Genomic DNA, 18294 nt, shown 5'->3' with positions numbered 1-18294 from the left:
GCTCTCACACATCCACACACATCCACACACACGCACACACACACACGCGCACACACACACACACACACACACACACACACACACACACACACACACACACACACTGCACTTCCACCCACCACGAAATGTAAAGGCCTTTCAACTCATTAACGAACGTGAAATGCGAGTGGGCCTCAACTCAACGTTACAATTACAAATAGAGCCAATCCTGGGTCTGTAATGGAATCCCTGGCCGCCGTATCTCCTATGATATGATCTAAAAGCACTTACCGCTTCTTAAGGGCACTCGTCTCAATGAGAACAAATGAAGTGCAAAACCAAGTAAATGTTACTATCGTATTTCAGCCAGTGTCGGACAGTAACTGAGTACGCTATTTTGAGTACTGCCGACACCGGGAACTAGGGACACGACACAGACTATAGAGTAAAGCCGCTATAAGGTGTACTGACGCAGGTTGGACGACCCTTGCCATTCCGGTGTATTGTCCCATGTCCCCGGGCGGCGCACCGGAGCCTGATGGACTTGGCAGACCAATAACCCGCCATTGACGTCATTCGGGTGGCGTCATTCTGCCGCTTATGAGACTTGCGACCACAGAGATAGGATTTAGCGGATGAAACCGGCATGTGTGTTGATGTTTGTCTGTTTCTCGCTCACTTAAAACGATGGGCGTAGATACACAAGAATTGTTATTGAGTGGGCCACTACTCTCTCTCTCTCTCTCTCTCTTTCTCTCTCTCTCTCTCTCTCTCTGAAGCCTGGGTTCAATTTGCACAATTGCTGGGACTGAATCACAAGGTCTGTAGCGGCTGCCATGCGGTGCTCAAGCCCGAAGTGAAGGCTTCGCTATGACTCGACGTGAGCGAAAACGACAGGAGATGATACGTGAAATGTTTAACCCGTGGAAACCTATTGGCGCTTTTCATTTGGGTAGCGTTATGTATGAGCAACAAATTTTTTATTTCTGGTCCTCTCCCTTATAAAAAAACTGGGCATCTTATTATTTCAAGTTATATCATATTCGATGTCTCATGGAGGTTTCTTCCATTGAATCAAGTCCGGTCAGCTGTGTTCTAATGGTCACATGCAGACCGAGGAGGCGGTTATTGGGACTGTGGACCGGGCTGTGCTCATGTGTAGTTTAGAGGGGAGTCTGCGTTACGTTCGTGTGGACATGCCATGGTCACGTGTGATAGACAGGCAATGCGATGAGATGTTGCGAACAAAGTCGCACGATAGAAGAATGTTCTTTCAATCCAACAGCAAACTTAGCATAAACTGAAGAACAAGATTGAAATACTAAAACATGTATACTGCAACTGACAATTCATGCCACATTTTCACAACCACATAACCCAGTCCCTCTCAGTCCCTGTAAAACCTGCGTTCTGTTGTTGACAAAGTTTTGTAAAGATTGCAGTCAACACCAACTCCTATATTTGTGAAGACCTGTGACGTCTTGAAGCATTTGTCTTACCGTGCAGACGGCGTTCTTATCGTCCCACAGCGTCAACGTCGTTTCGATTTACGGAGCACAGAATAACTGATGACACGAGGCATCTCTTTGCGAGCTGTTGAAATGAATCAATGACGGCGTGAATATATGTGTAGACAGATAGATATATGAAGACAATAATTCAGACTAAACAATATTAGTACAACGCCAATATTTCGGATTGCTTCTCGTATATTACGGCTGACAGTGACGCTAGCTGACGCAGGTTGTATAAATTTGACTTATCTCTATGTTTATTATGTGTTACTAACTACTCGGGGTGTTGTGAGCTAGCCAATACATGTATTTGAAACTTAGGGCCAACAAACGATTTAACTAAATCGTGGAATTGGCCGTCTTTTCCCCCAAAGAATTACCATGAAAAGCTGTTCATTGTTGTGCTGAACTAAAGATGGCGCCCTCTAGAATATGCTTCTGCTGTTCTTGTGTGGACGACGCACATAAAACGTCAGAAAGTGAATACACAAAACGAAGACATGAGTGTACATAAATCTACAACAAGATTTTTCTAACGATGTTCGCAAGTCGAAATAGATGAATAATTAATTCATTGAGATTTATTACATTGATATAAAAGGTGACGATCAATTTTTGAAGATGTCAAGCCGGAGACCGGACTGTAAGGTTCATCCAACCACTCACACCACGACGAACCCTACTCTTTTCGATAAGTGTGGTGGGCTCTTTAATCTACTTGAGGTGCGGCTCGCTCCTCAAACACGGGAACGGACCTCCAGCTTTATTCCCTTCCCGAGAGGACGCCCTAACAGGAGATAATTTGCACCTGAGTCGCGGGAGGAAATAGGCATTTAGTGCCTTTCTTAACTTACCAAACTTGATAAGCACAGAACCAACATGGGCTCAGTAAGGTTGGACACATGAACTGCTTGCACGTGTAGAGAAGCCGGAGAGAAACAGCCTCTTCTGAAGTGTTATTTCATTCCTTCTCACGTGCGCTTGACGAGCAGACCTGACGCTCTTGTCCCCGCTCCACTGCTGCCGGGCTGATGCTCACGTAACGGAAACACACCGGGCCTGGCGCTGAGACCGGGCCGGTACATGTGAGGCCGGCCTGCTGTCCTCGTCGGTAAAGGTCACGCGAGCTCGCACGTGTCTAGTCGCTCTCCGTTGATTGCGAATTGCGAAGTTTAGCGCCAGAACTTGTGTGAAATTGGGGAAAAGTGGCACGGAGGGAATTTCCAACCCATTTCCTTTGATTTCCATTATTTTTAATGACTGTGAAATCCTGGGTGGGTTCCTCTTTGAGTCATGTCAGACTAGCCTTTAAATGAACGAATGAGCCATGAACTCGCCAGGAAAATCTACCAAATGGAAATATATTGACAGACTTTGCCAAAGACACCTGTAAAAAGTAAGACGTTGCCGTCTTCCACGGAAACCCGGGTTCGTCAACGGGCTCCCGCCTGAGGGCACAGGGAATCTAAGATGTTTGATATCTGCTATAAAAGCAGTTTTACAAGTCGTCTTAAAATGTCAAAAGGGGGCTGAACTGCAGTGGCTCATTACCGGGGATGAGGAGGATGAGAAGATGTGTGAAAGTACAGGGAATCTGAGTAACTTGTTCTCCGGCAGCGGAACAATTACAGGCTTAACAGCCTGCCGATGACGCACGTGGAAATCCCACCCGGATCCCAGGCCATGATTCTCCCGTTTCGTCTGCCCTTACAACTCTTAATCGTCTCTTCCTGTGAATAAGGTGTAGAGGAATGGATGTAAGGAGGCGGAAGGAAGGGGCTGATGAGGCATGGAAACACGGTTGGAAACAAGTAAACAGAGGAAACAGAGCGTAAACAGAGAAAACTAATAACGTGCAGTACTTGCCAGCTCAGCCCATTGCCACAGGAGGCATTCTCGTAATGATATGTAATTAAGACAAAAACATTCTGGGACAAATATTCCGTACACAACATGTCCCTCATAGGCCGCCCTCGGGTAACTATGCATGAACTAACCCCCTTCCTCTACTGGCTTGTCTTCAATTTTAATCGCAACCTGAAATATTCAAGTCACACGCGTGCCTCAGTATGCTCAGAGCAGTCGTGGTTTTATGGTCTTTTATGGATGGCATCCGCGCACATCGATTTGAACACGTTTCCCTGTACATGTACAGTTGATGACCCGCGGCTATGTTCACATTATTACATTAATATTCCCGGAACAAGTTGTAGTAAACGAAGAAAAACCACTCAGTAGGGAGTGACAGCCCCGGTAGGGAGTGACAGCGAAACAGTTTGTTGGGCTATTAAAAATATATCCGCAAACACGCTGAGCTTGTGGTTTATTGTGGAACAACTTTAGCTGCCCATCCGTGGGTGACAGCTATTCTTCCAGGAGAGGGTGCTTATATACTGGACGGTTTCCCAGTACAAAACTTGTTGGTAAAAAGTAGTCGTTCACAGGGGATATCTATGCCAGGTCTGCTGTATCTCAAGCAACGGCCCTGACGTACCCACAGGTATTCCACTCCTAACGTTAGCAGTACACCTGCAACAGGTATTCCACTCCTCGGGTCTATCCCGTAAAAGACAGCAGAGATTGGCCAATCTATTCACTAACCCAAGCAGTCTGGCGGAGGCTAGGTACTAGTACTTCAGGCCTGTTCCAGTAATAGAATTCTCCGTCGTTGACCTATACTGCAGTGTTGATGTGAGAAGGCTCCTGATGTTACCAGCATGCGTGGGTTGAGGACCTCTTCAAACAGCCACTAACAAAGAACCCATGGCCCGCATACATTCACCTGAACAGGCAAATATATCAAGGAGAGGGTTCAGACGAGTTGAACCAATACACGTTGATTCATCCATATACTTATATGTAAGTTCATTTGTTACGTGTATGTATTTTGTTTACACCATTTGCTTATATGTCTTATTAGTAGTCCACTTATTTCTACGTATACCTGTATCGGACCTTACGAAAGTCACTGTGCTTTTGTTGTCAATAAAGGTGTCTACGTGTATTTTCTGAACGCAGCTCACAGCTAATCGAAAAATAAATAAATCTGGTCTGAGACCTTGGTGGTAATTGCCAATCTTTATTATATACAGGCGGATGTACAGCCAATAATTACATGTTTGAGACAAGAGTTGAAACTTAATAACGGCAGTAGACTGGCTGACTGTGGCACCTCCTGGGAAAGGAACTATACAAGAACAGAGTGTAGACCTTAACTCCTGTTACAAGTTCAACCAAACAAGCAGCATGACATCTTCACAATAATCCAGGAATAAAACGACATGTTTTAGGGATGAAGAGCAAGGTGTTTGAATGGTCTCTAGGAAATATTCAAAATATTTCTGATCTCAGTACAAGTTTATAGCAATCATACACACCTTCTGACCAAGATATGTTTTTCATCTTATTCCTGTATTATGTAGTAAATACATTGTGACATAAAAGTCGCTGACTGCACCATTGGCAGCCAATTTTTCTCTGTACTACATGCACCACATACACTCAGTCTAGCTTATAATTTTGAAACCATCTTATTTTCAAGAAGTCTAAAATCTCTGGTTTTCCACTCCTCCCTACCATTTGCTGGTGCCTTTTTAAACCACAGAAACACAAAACAGTGAATCTTCCAGGTTTGCTCTTATGTGGACTCAGAACATGTCATGGAAGTACAATATCACAACATCATGGGAATTAAACAATAAATATGAATAGTACACATAATATATCTTTTTACTGAGTATCCTGATCCTAAAGTTGTACAGGGAACTTCTCTCTACACCAAAACCAATTTGTCAATAAGAGTCACCAAAAATGATGCCCTGTTCTCCAATATCTTTTACACACCACCTTTTAGAGGTCATTATTCCCATGACTTGATCTGGCCACAGACAGCTACAAGAAATTGATTTTGGTTTTACAGTAGAGAGAAAGGATTCTCCACACTCTTGATTGCATATGCCATTCTCATATACAGCCTGTAAGGAGCTAGAGAACATCATATTTAAAGTAAGATCAGATAACTTCACAACATATGTAGAATGGACAAGAGTGGCCGAGTCAACATATTTTGAAATGGTGATGAAATCTTAGTGAAATACACTGCATAAGACAAACAGTATGTTAAATTGATGATGAAAATGATGATGCTTGTTTTTCTGTGGGATTTTCAGCAAACACTGCCAACATGTTTTGGGCAAACAGATGTTTGCTTGGTTTCATGTATTTTGCATCATACATTTCAAATTTGAAAATTCCTCCTGTCCTGCGTACAAAAGTAAGAATAGTAATGTCTCTTACACAGTTTTGTTCAAACAAGTTCATTTGGTATGTCAACTGTGGAGGGCAGCCATGTATTGAAAATTTCCAGGTTTAATATTTCGGCCCCTAGCTCCTAATCTGTTTAAAAAAGACTGTTAAACAATGGGAGCACCATTTCATTTAATAGGCTGTTTGCCTGAGTGAGAGAATTGTATTCAGATATGCTTTTTACGTCATCAGTGTGGTAAAACCTAAACACTACAAGGCAGATCCATTCCTTCTCTGACACGACAAGTAACATGGCTACTCTTAGGTCACACCAATTTATTTTCCTCGTACTCAGACATTTTAAAGTGGACATCATAAAAGCAGAAGGCAGGGTGGAAAACTTGAACGTGACTGTATAAACTCCATAAAACTGAGTGTATCAAGACATAACCTGGTCCTCAAACTTTGTGTTTGACATTTGTAAGCATATTACTTAAAAAATCTGAGATCCAACAAAATGAGTTGTACTATAGGATTAATCACAAATCAATGTACAACTAAGAGGTGTATCATTGCCATGGCAACACATCCGCTCTCATGCCAAGAAGACGACAAAGATGATGAAGAATACAATGAGCACGCCGAAGACCTTGATCATGAGCCAGCGGTTGGAGGAGATGGACTGGAAGTACTTCAGGATCTCCCCGTGTGCCGCCTCCACATTCAGAACTGTGTCCTCCACGTTGTCATCAATCCTGGAGGGAACAAACATCTGGATTATTTCTTTGTTTGATGATGGGTACTTCAGAATCTTAAACAGCTTTCAATCTTTCAATACCAAATAATTAGATAATAATCTAGAAATTTTTTTATCTGTTCATACAGAGAGAAAGTTTGCAAGGTACCAGACTGCTGAGTACGAATCAGTCTTAACATGCTGATACTGGCACTGCAGTTTCCCTTGTCAGAACATTCTGTGAATTCAGTTAGCATTTTCATGAGGGGTTCATTTTATGGTATGGGGAGAAATAGGTTCTTGCACTGTTTCTAAGTCACAGTTAAAATGAATTTGAATATTCTGTAATACATTAATACTGGTACAATGGTGATAAATATACGCAGTGTCCCAATTTTCATTGTGAACGGAAAATAAAACAACTGCAAAAATTCTAAGATTTACAGTATACATACATTGTATATAGCTGTCAAGATTTCCCACCCTTGTTATTGGCTATTTTTACACAGAAGCTGATGACCACCTGTGCTTGCCAACACTTCCATTAACAACTTGGCACACCTGAGGGATAGCTCACGCCTGCCTCAGACATTATTTCTCACTAAGGCCACACCAATTCAATTTGTTGGTTTGTCAGATTTTTTAATAAAATATGCTTAACTGGAAAGACCTAATGAAAACAAAACTTGAGGACCAGAAGTCCAGAGTTTGATTCACAGTCAGCTGGTGCAGACATCTTTTAAAGACAAGTAGTTAAATAGGCAACCTCACTGACCAACTAAAATTGTGAGGACCAGCCTGGACAGATATGTTTGAATAATGGTGAGGACAATGTAAGCAGCACGTGCATTGACTGGAAAAAATGTTTTTCAAAATGGAGTTCCTTTTCACTTGGTTCCCACTTGTGCTTAAACCCTATAAATCATTCTTGTGGGCAAGAAATGAGTGGCTTTGCAGGTAATGGAAAAAAATCATGTGGTGCCACTTAGCATTCTGAGAGGCACTTTAAGGTTTAAGTTAGGAAACTAGATGACTGTTAGATGTACCACAGCAGGCCTCAGGTTAAGCAGTAAAAATCTCTGCCAGCCTTACATGTGCAACATGGGCCCAGCCTGGGGGGAGATGCTATCAGCTTCTGGTTAATGTGGCCAGAGTTTTTTACCCAGTGGCCATCATTTCTGTTCAGTACCTACTGTAAATACTTTCTCGGGGACTTCATTTTGTGGCAGAATACATCAGGAAGTTTTCACGGTATTACACTGGAAATGCATACTGGTACACATATGTCATAAACTATGTCGGAGAGGTGATTGTAAAAACTGCAAAAATAAAACCAGTGCAATCATATCAAGATTTACAGAAGCCTACAGGTGAACATAATGGCTGGTGTGCTATGGGAACAATGGGGATTTTATGTGTTTTAATGTTGACAAATTCAGCAGTTTTATTCTGTGTACTAAACCTTACCTCAGGCAATGTACATATTTATCTCAATATATGGATATTATTATCTAAATGTGCAGGGCAGGAAGGGCATAATTGCACCAGCCATTTTACCACGATCTATTTTAAAATTCTGTGAATAAAACTAAATATCAAAGAAAACCCAGTTGGACCATATTTAGGAAACCCCCTGGAAGTCTTTCCTTCCAGCAGTTTTCTAAAGTACATTTTGATTTACTCATTTAGTTTTGAAGTCAATGCACTCTTTTGAATTACTGGTTTATCTATTCCTACTTACAAATCCCCAAGGCAGCTAGCAATCAAACTTGCATCTTTTATGGATGAAAACATGCTTCCAATATGTGATATTAGTGTACAGAGGGTAAAAGATATGCCATTACATGTATGTGACCATCCATCCATCTAGTCCTGGCCTGGCTCGTATTTGAGATGGTGGCTAAGGTAATTTCACATCCATCCATCCATCCACCCACACAGACACCCACGCACGCATGCTGGCATTTACTGGACTTCTTCAAACTGGCCGTGAAGTGGGGCAATAACCACTCACATGGAATCCACACTTCTCCCCACTGTAGCAGGGTTAGACATGCTTGCACTTTGTCAGGGTTTGACAGCAGACCTCCAGATGGAAAGAGTATGAAGGGTGAAATTCAAATTTGCGAAACATCAATTTCATCAAATCAAACTGATGCGTCCTGCGAAATCCATGCCTTGCACAGAGTCTGACAAGAAGAGACAATCATCTCTCATGGAGCACATCTGGGCCGCGCCCTGTTCAATTTCCTCTGGTCTATAGACAGCTACAGGCCCTGAGTACATCTCTGTCAAATCAGATAAAGGCAGGCCAGCCTTGGGTGCTATTTCTGTTGTTTGCTGATTTCATCTACCATTTATTCCACACTTGGTTTTTGGGTCAATGGCCTCTGGATTCACATAGGATTAGGTACTGGTGAATGAAGCACTATGTCTGTGTTCTGTAGGGTTTACAGTTTTAGGTCAATGGGCCCTATTATGACACTGGATACTATAATATGCATGAAAAATACATGTGCTTGTGAATAAAATGGCTTCTGTGGGAGAAATCCTGCTAAAGGAGCTGAATAGTTCAACGAAAAAAGCTGTCTAGCACCTCTTGTTTATCATTTTTGCACCTCTTGTTTATCAAATGTGTGCAGTTTACTACGTAGATGTGTCAGTGGTAATTTTTATTAGGAATGTATTTCCAGCTGTTGGCAGAGAATGAAGACTTTTATTTCCTGACCTCTGTACTTGTTCCTCCTGTTCCTTGACCATGGTGGCCAGCTGCTGAAATATGGAGCCCAGCTCGACTATCGTGGACTCAATATTCTCCATCGTCCGCGCTCGCTCCTGGATGTACGCATCCTACAGAGGGGGTGGGGAGGGGGGCAGCACTGTTAACTACATGTACAGATATCAATAAGATTATTCATATCAAATGTCAATTTTTTATGTGTTTTTCTCTTTCTCAAGGAAGCACTGTAGTACAGTGGACCCAATTTAGTAATGCCCTCTGTCAACTCTTTCATGTACTGCAGCAATGTCATCATTTCTCAAATTCCCTCCACATAGTGTTATAAAGGCTCACATCCTGCCCCCACAAGTTTTTCTGGTGTCTCGAGAGCACATTTCTCCTGCTGTGTTTCCTAAGCATAAGGGACAGTTATGAATTGGCTTGTCTGGCCATAAGCCAGTTTACTACTATATTGTAGTTACAACTTACATACTGCTAAACAAACAAACAAACAAACAAATAAACTGACGTCCTCCTCCACGAGTTGCAGCTGTCTCTGGTGTCTCTGTCTCTCCAGTGCGTCCATGTCAATGGCCACCTCGCCTGACTGGAGAGACTTGGTCTCATCTAGTAACAGGATGGACCCTCCAGCTGGGCAGCACAGAAAAGGGAAGGAAACAAATTAGAGATGGTCTTCAACCCACAATGCTGCCTACACACATAACTAATAGTAATAGAGAATTGGTAGCTATTCAGTGTTTGTTTGTTTGGTTTATTAGGATCAGCATTAGCGTTACATGAATTTCACACTATTTCAGCTCTACTTCTCTCTTCTCATCACATACAAGCAGGATATGAATTTAAATTCTCATGATGGGCTGGTGCAGATGACTTTTAGGTAGCCTTGCCAACCTTGCCAACTCCTAACCACAGGTGACCTTGCTCAAGTTTGTGTTTTAATTTGTTTCATGACTGCAAAATTTAGTCCATGTAAATGTAAATGGATTCACAGTAGTGCCATGCTACATATTATCATCATTAAATCCCAAACTGTAACAGTAACTGCACCAAGAACTCTTGATAATGGCACTGTGTGGGTGTGAGGGGGTGAAGTGTGGTACTCTGACATTTAGATCAAACTGTGTTTCAGGGAAAACAACAGGGATAGCTAGGTCTCAAGTGTTATATTTCACTTGAGCTGACAGAAACAGCGGTATGGAGGCTTTGATCAGTCTTCTTTCCAGGTAAATTGAAGGATGATCATACCCTAGTAAATGTCACCAGGCTTTTAGGCATCTGGAAATTGAAGCTCAATCAGTCAACTTTCCCTCTATATATGTAGTTGAATCACATCATATCCTCAGGGATAGGGAGAGTAACTAGATGGCAATGCACCATGTGCAGGGCTTTAGAGCCTTTTTTGCATTCCTGCAATGGTGCAAGTAAAATTAAAAATTACCCGTACTTCTCATTTTCCTTCCCTTTTATTCTTGTCTATCAAAAAGGTGGACCTGACACTAATGTAGATCCTGTAGATCTGTACAGCAGTTGTACAAAGTTGGACCAGAAACCATTTCAATTCTTTCTTTTTCCATTTACAGGTGGTAAAACTCAGTAAAGCAAACTCCTCTATGAATATATCAAAATTTCTTATTCTGGTGATATTCTGGCTCATTCCACCTCTTGTGTGAAGGGGGCTTAGGTCAAGTCTCTCGGCAGTTTAGATTTGAAGGATAGGCAGATCACAGAACATCACGGAGGAGACGGCTGCCTCAGTAGAAATGCCTTTGCCCTCAAGTTACCTTTGCAGGACGTGAGCTGCAACTTGAGTGGCCCAAGTTCTTTCCCATATATGTATTTACAGGGTCCACAAGATGAGGAAATACAGTGCGTAAGACAGAGCTAGACATAGCAAACTACACGTGGTCTAGCATTTTTAATTATCTGATCAAAAAAGTTCTTATCCAACACAGATTTTGTTCTAAAAGAGCAACATTTTGACCCTGCTATGATGCAGTTAACTTTCTTACTCACTATGCTAATTGCTTTTTGGCTGCAGAAGATAATCAGCAGGGAGAAGGCTATTAGCAGACATTGCTTTAAAATGCATCAGTACTTCCTCCAGCTGGACTGACATCTTGTACGGTTTAAATGTGTATTCTTTTACAGCTTTGTGATCAAAAAAATGAATTAATAGGAATAGGCAAGTCACTATTTAGCCATGGTCTAAAATTTACCAGAATTTACCATGGCCAATACTGACCAACAGAGGTCATACAGTATGTAATACATTGTACATGTATATATAATATAGGCCAGTTAGCATGTTTTCAACAGGCAAATGCATTAAGCACCACCTACCAGTTTGCTCATGCATTGCACAGCAATGAACATGTACATTTGTATACCAGCCTGTTAAAGCACTTGTGCCACCAACAACAGGAAAATGAAACTTGTTCCTGATTACATCTTACCATAATAAGTATTCTCCAATGAACATAGATATGTGAGAAAAACAAACAGCCTTCTGATGTTAGTGAACATTATCACCCTGCAGTTAGTACTATGCCTGGTTCTGAACTGACTGCTGTGTTCACTGTTAACATGAATACCTGGCTGCAGGTATCAAGAACTGGAAGGTTGGATGTTCTCTAACATCACAAGGGTGTTTATTTTGTATAGATGCTCACTGAACAATACAGCCATAGACTATTGAGCTGCAGGGAAGTCTCACCTTCTCCGTTGGGTGCGTTGTACGTAGATGGAGGCATGCTGGAGGAGACTGGACCCTGAGAGAACTGTTCTCTTCTGGACCTCTGGTGCTTCAGGTTCTACAACACAAAACAGGAATGTAAAATTTCAGCAAAACCTAATTACATACCTTATTGCTCTATTCAGATCTTGAATCTGAATCTTAATGACTTCTACCAACACAGATGAGCTTTCATGCTAAGTTCTAATTTTTGTTGCACAAAGGTACATACAATGTATGCAGAGGGTATTTCCAGCCTTCATACATACACTGCACTACTGAAACAGTGAAATTGCTACTCACCTCTGTTCTAACCTCCAACACTGACTTGAAGTCATTGGACATCGTGGCCAGCTTCGACTGAAAAGGAAAGAATTGTTCATCATTTTAGCTGTTTTAGGTATAAACAATCATCCTTTAACCTTCAGTCTGATACAAATTTGTATTGAATAAACAGTAGGAAGAGGGTTGCCTGCACTGTTGACTCAACTACATGTATGTTTGATTACATATTTTGTACTTGTCTCACATTTTAAAACTTTATCCAAATATGGTCCTACTTAGGCAGCCATTTAGCATCAGATTTCTATTGGATATGGGGTTAAGAAGCAGGGAGATGGTTAATTATGCTTATGATAATTCTGGTCAATGTAACAATATATCTGTGAAACTAAACAAAACAAATCAAGCACCTGTAGTGCTACCACCACACTGTTGGAATGTGACTGGACATGGCGGCCATTTTGTCTGACCCTTGACCGTGCAAACTGGAAAAGAAGACAATCAGTCAGAGTTCATCTCATTTCTGATTAAATACTATGTAGAAAATAATACTCCAAGCAGAAACATCACCATTGATAACTATGTGTTACAAACTAATGTACATGTATCAGAGTTGAAAGTTTATTAAGATAAGATAATATTGTGGGTGATATGACATTCTATTGAGAACAAGCGAGAGGAGCATAAAACTGGTCAAGTGGACCCATACATATATATACAAGTTTGAGACTTTGACATACCTCTTGCAACTCTGCAATCTGTTTGTTGAGACTAGCTATGTCCTGTTCACAAGAAACGAACACATGTAGATAAGTATGATGTAATCAAAACTTGTGGACAAACTTTGAAGGTATCTGTATCTGTATCTGTATAGCAGGTACATGTATAACCGCCTTTCGGCGTAACATACCAGCTTAAAGGTACATGTACATTGTACTTGTAACAAAATGGTCAGCAGACGTGAAGACTGTCTGTAGCTGCATTGGGACATTGTAAACAACACATGGATATAAATAAAACTTTCTTAGTTACTATGCGCATTACCAGAAAATTCATGCAGATATAAATCTACATATCATATCCTGAAAACACTTATCTAGCTGTTACAATTGAGATATTAGCCATAACATACAGACAGAAGACATCTGTACTTCCCAGTTTAACCTACCTGTTTGATTATATATGTTAACTCTTGGATTTCCACAGGTTTGTCATCAAACAAGGATTTCCTTTTGGCCACTGAGAAGGAAACGAACAGAAGGAAGTTAATATTGATCAGGTTCAGGTGAAGCTAGCGGATGACAGAAAATCTGCCATGATTGTAACTTGACTGACAAACAGTAATTCCAAAGAATAAATATGCCCTGTTGTCTTTTTACATTAGTACATGAGTAATATCTACTTACGTATTGTAAGTTTTTCTAACTTGGCAAATGTGTTGGCGATATCTCTTCCGATTCTCCTGCAACAGAACACATGGTAAATGTCAAGGTGTGTGTATTCTTATGGCTCAATGCAGAAAAAAAAAGCACCATTATGTAGGATGCCCACACTGCTACATGTAACAGATAGATGTTGTGACAGAGACACTGTGCATGTACAGCCTCAAACATCAAGAGGCCACATGCGTTCCAGGGCTGCCTCCCTGTGACATCTGTATCTGTATAGCCGGTATAACCGCCTTTCGGCGTAACACACCAGCTTCGCAGGCACGCGGCGCGGCGGCAGCTGGCTATATAACACTGATCGATGTGTTACACCTAACCCTTGAACTTTTAACTCTAGAAATCGTTTAAAGCTATCTAATGACAATGCCCCTACTGTACTTGGTGACAGTGAGTTCCACTCTGCGATAGTTCTAGGAAAGAACACCTCANATTAAGGCCANACCAATTTAATTTGTTGGTTCTCGGATTCGCCTCTTCGTTTTTTTCTGATTTAGCAAAAAAAAAAAATTTGACTTTGGTCCTGAATCAACTGAAAAATGCTAATCGTTTTGCCCCCAACAGTTGAGGAAAGTCCTTTTCTTCCTACTTGTTACAGTTTTCCCATCTATCATTGCAGTGGTTTGATTAGAAGTTCAAAATTCAATGTTTAAATTTTAACCCAGCCTTTTGTCTTGACTTCATGGCTCATTTTGTAGCATTTAAGCCTATAATAGGATGCCTAGACCTGTTTTTATTTTTATTTTTTTCGCCCTGTCGCTTCATATTTTTTCTGAAAAAAATCCGAGAACCAACAAATTAAATTGGTGTGGCCTAAGATAGGATAATATTGTGGGTGATATGACATTCTATTGAGAACAAGCGAGAAGGGCATAAAACTGGTCAAGTGGACCCATATATATACATACAAGTTTGAGACTTTGACATACCTCTTGCAACTCTGCAATCTGTTTGTTGAGACTAGCTATGTCCTGTTCACAAGAAACGAACACATGTAGATAAGTATGATGTAATCAAAACTTGAAGACAAACTTTGAAGGTATCTGTATCTGTATCTGTATAGCCGGTAAAACCGCCTTTCGGCGTAACATACCAGCTTTAAGGTACATGTACATTGTACTTGTAACAAAATGGTCAGCAGACGTGAAGACTGTCTGTAGCTGCATTGGGACATTGTAAACAACACATGTATATAAATAAAACTTTCTTAGTTACTATGCGCATTATCAGAAAATTCATGCAGATATAAATCTACATATCATATCCTGAAAACACTTATCTAGCTGTTACAATTGAGATATTAGCCATAACATACAGACAGAAGACATCTGTACTTCCCAGTTTAACCTACCTGTTTGATGATGTATGTTAACTCTTGGATTTCCACAGGTTTGTCATCAAACAAGGATTTCCTTTTGGCCACTGAGAAGGAAACGAACAGAAGGAAGTCAATATTGATGAGGTTCAGGTGAAGCTAGCGGATGACAGAAAATCATGATTGTAACTTGACTGACAAACAGTAATTCCAAAGAATAAATATGCCCTGTTGTCTTTTTACATTAGTACATGAGTAATATCTACTTACGTATTGTAAGTTTTTCTAACTTGGCAAATGTGTTGGCGATATCTCTTCCGATTCTCCTGCAACAGAACACATGGTAAATGTCAAGGTGTGTGTATTCTTATGGCTCAATGCAGAAAAAGCACCATTATGTAGGATGCCCACACTGCTAACAGATAGATGTTGTGACAGACACTATGCATGTACAGCCTCAAACATCAAGAGGCCACATGCGTTACAGGGCTGCCTTCCTGTGACATCTGTATCTGTATAGCCGGTATAACCGCCTTTCGGCGTAACACACCAGCTTTGCAGGCACGCGGCGCGGCGGCAGCTGGCTACATTACACCGATCGACATGTTACACCTATCCCTTGAACTTTTAACTCTAGAAATCGTTTAAAGCTATCTAATGACAATGCCCCTACTGTACTTGGTGACAGTGAGTTCCACTCTGCGATAGTTCTAGGAAAGAACACCTCAATCCTCGGTTGATAACTCTGGTACTTGAACGAAGTTGAAGGCATGGCTATTTCTTGTTCTCTTCTGGGCTGGTATTAGGTACTTATTAGTAGTTGGGACGTCCACCAGTTTATTATTCATTTTGTACATCATGCATAGTCTGGACATTTTTCTTCTGTCTTCCAGTGAGGCCCACTGTAGGTTTCTTTTCATTTTTGTGACACTGGCACCTCTTTCATAGTTGTTCATACAGAATCTTGCAGCTTGATTCTGTACCCTTTACAATTTGTCTTTGTCTTTCTTTGTATATGGATCCCATACTGTCGCAGCATATTCTAGGTTCGGTCTTTCAAGTGACGTGTATGCAAGTGATTTTACTCTAGTTGGACATGCCCACAGATTACGTTTGATTACTCCCAAATGTCTGTTTTGCCTTAGTTGTGATATTACTAACATGTGCACCCCACTTCAGACCGCTTGTCAGTGTGACGCCCAGATACGGATGGGTTTTTGTGGTTGCTAAAGCCTGGCCACAAAACTGGTAGCTAGTTGTATGTGGTGTTCGTTTGTTTGTTATGTGCATAATGTAGCATTTTTCGGGATTAAACTGCATGAGCCATTTGCTTTGCCATTCTTCCAGTCAGAATCCAGTGTGTTCAGGTCTTTTTGCAGAAGTTGTGAGTCGGTCTGTCTAGACAGCTCTACATACAACCGACAGTCATCGGCAAATAACCTCACGTTTGAGTCAAGCTGATCTGGCAGGTCATTTATATACAAGAGAAAGAGCAATGGTCCCAGGACGTTTCCTTGAGGGACCCCAGATGCTACTTTAACTGGAGCCATACCCATAGAGGAAGAAGTGGATGGATTGAGTAAGTTGTAATCTTCAGGGAATGAAACATTCTCAGAAACACCAAATTTTTTATGTGCTAAGAAACCAAATATCCATTTGCAAACATTGCAAACATAAACCCTCAATACAAGAACTTACTTTGCCCTGTGTGAAAATTCACTCCTTTGCCTCAAATCTCTGGATACAGGTCTGTTCAGTGCAGCTCCCTGGAATATGAGAACAAAACATTAAAAACATTCTCCCTGCTACAGAATCCTGTAACCAATACAGATTTGGTGCCAAAAGGCTAGCCAGCAGCCAGAGGGTTAACCAAGCAAAAATAGCACCTAGCACTTCTCTAGCAAAATGGAATAAATTCGATTATCTAAAATTGTTTTGTGATATATGACGTAACCTACGTTGAGTTACTAGAAGTGATTTTTGCACATTATTAAGATAATATTTAAGGACAACTGACTACAGTTGTTTGTGAGACATTGTTATTCATACATTGATCTAAATATTTTCACGTTGAAGTTTGTACATCAGTCCCACTAAAATTGTACGAATAGTACCTAACATAATGTGGCTTTTCTCAGTCAAATAACAGGAAGTGAAAGTGGATCTGTGCTACGCACACACCTGTCTCATCTGCATGGACTTGACAGCAGAGACGAACTCAGAGGTCCTGTCTCGACACGACATCTCGACAGACGGTACCACATATGTCGGCGAAGAAGAAACAGTCCGTTCACTGCCGTTCCCGTTACTCGAACCTCCGGAATCAAACCTGCGGCGCCTAGTCGTCATTGAGAAGCACCAGAACCAAAGACGAGGAATGGACAGTAAACTGCATACAGACCGACTCCTCTGTCCTGTAGTCCATGAATGAGGTACAACTTGTTGTGAGCTGTTTGAAGATTGTACCTCAGGCTTAGTTCAGTCTGACACACTGTGTAGTGTTGATCCAACTCTATGGTTTTCTGTTGTTGTTTGGGTAGCTGCTGTTTCTGTTCCCTGTGAAAACACAATATGCTGATTATAGATTGGAAATAATCTTCTTAGCATGCAGTTTAAAGATGACCTGATATCATACAAAATATAAAATCACACAAACGTATGATTTGACCCCCCATTCAAGAGGAGTACAGGCAGGGTTGTGCAGGCTCAGCAAGACATTGATGGGGGAGGTGGCTGCTTTAATACAATACATCAAATCATGCAATAGAAGTCTGTAATATTCTGCTAATCAGTACCTTAAGTTACCTGGTACAACCATAATCCCTGGTTGAACGACAACAGGTAAATCCAACAGACTCATGTGATTTACTGTACAAGTAATTTATGCCCCCCTCCCCTATATAACGTATCATGAAATTATACAAAGACCATATGCTGTACGTGTGTGTTAGAAAGTTATAACGACGTTGTGGGTCGTCGGAAGGTATACAAGGTAAATAAGTATCTGAGACACGTACGTATCCAAGCTGGATATACAGTTTCAGTACGTGTTAGTATGTACTGTCACTCGGCATATCAGACTGAACACTTCAAACAGGACATGTTTTAGGCTCCAGTTGAATTCCTACTCACTTCAGCTGCGTCTGTATGTGATCCTGCACACGTGTACTGTTCGCGACATCAGTGAACGGGCTAACAGAGCTGAAGTCAGCAGGAAATTTGTGGAAACTTGTGAAACATTCGTGACACACCGGCTTCAGGTTCGTAGTGACGTCACGGTGGCCACGTCTTCCGGAAGCCGGAAGTG

At 41.2% G+C, this 18294-nt stretch overlaps 1 protein-coding gene across 2 annotated transcripts; it reads right to left on the bottom strand.

Moving 5' to 3' along the window:
• Positions 1–4552: 4552 nt before the first annotated feature.
• Positions 4553–18286, bottom strand: LOC109471168 (syntaxin-5-like). 2 transcript variants are annotated; one of them, XM_019770452.1, is made up of 12 exons: positions 18120–18286; positions 17169–17543; positions 16686–16753; positions 15258–15313; positions 15024–15094; positions 14602–14643; positions 12638–12712; positions 12249–12305; positions 11928–12024; positions 9723–9844; positions 9203–9324; positions 4553–6493 (listed from the first exon to the last, which is right to left on the bottom strand). In XM_019770452.1, exons 2-12 carry the CDS (start codon positions 17334–17336, stop codon positions 6334–6336), a joined length of 1038 nt encoding a protein of 345 aa, XP_019626011.1. In that variant the 5' UTR covers positions 17337–17543; positions 18120–18286; the 3' UTR covers positions 4553–6333. The 2 variants fall into 2 exon arrangements, with proteins under 2 accessions (XP_019626011.1, XP_019626012.1); XM_019770453.1 differs by lacking the exon at positions 18120–18286 and adding an exon at positions 18005–18097.
• Positions 18287–18294: the final 8 nt, after the last annotated feature.

The sequence above is a fragment of the Branchiostoma belcheri genome, unplaced genomic scaffold, assembly GCF_001625305.1.
Source record: "Branchiostoma belcheri isolate BF01 breed outbred unplaced genomic scaffold, Haploidv18h27 scaffold24, whole genome shotgun sequence".
NCBI lineage: Eukaryota > Metazoa > Chordata > Leptocardii > Amphioxiformes > Branchiostomatidae > Branchiostoma > Branchiostoma belcheri.
This window is presented reverse-complemented; position numbering and strand designations above follow the sequence as displayed.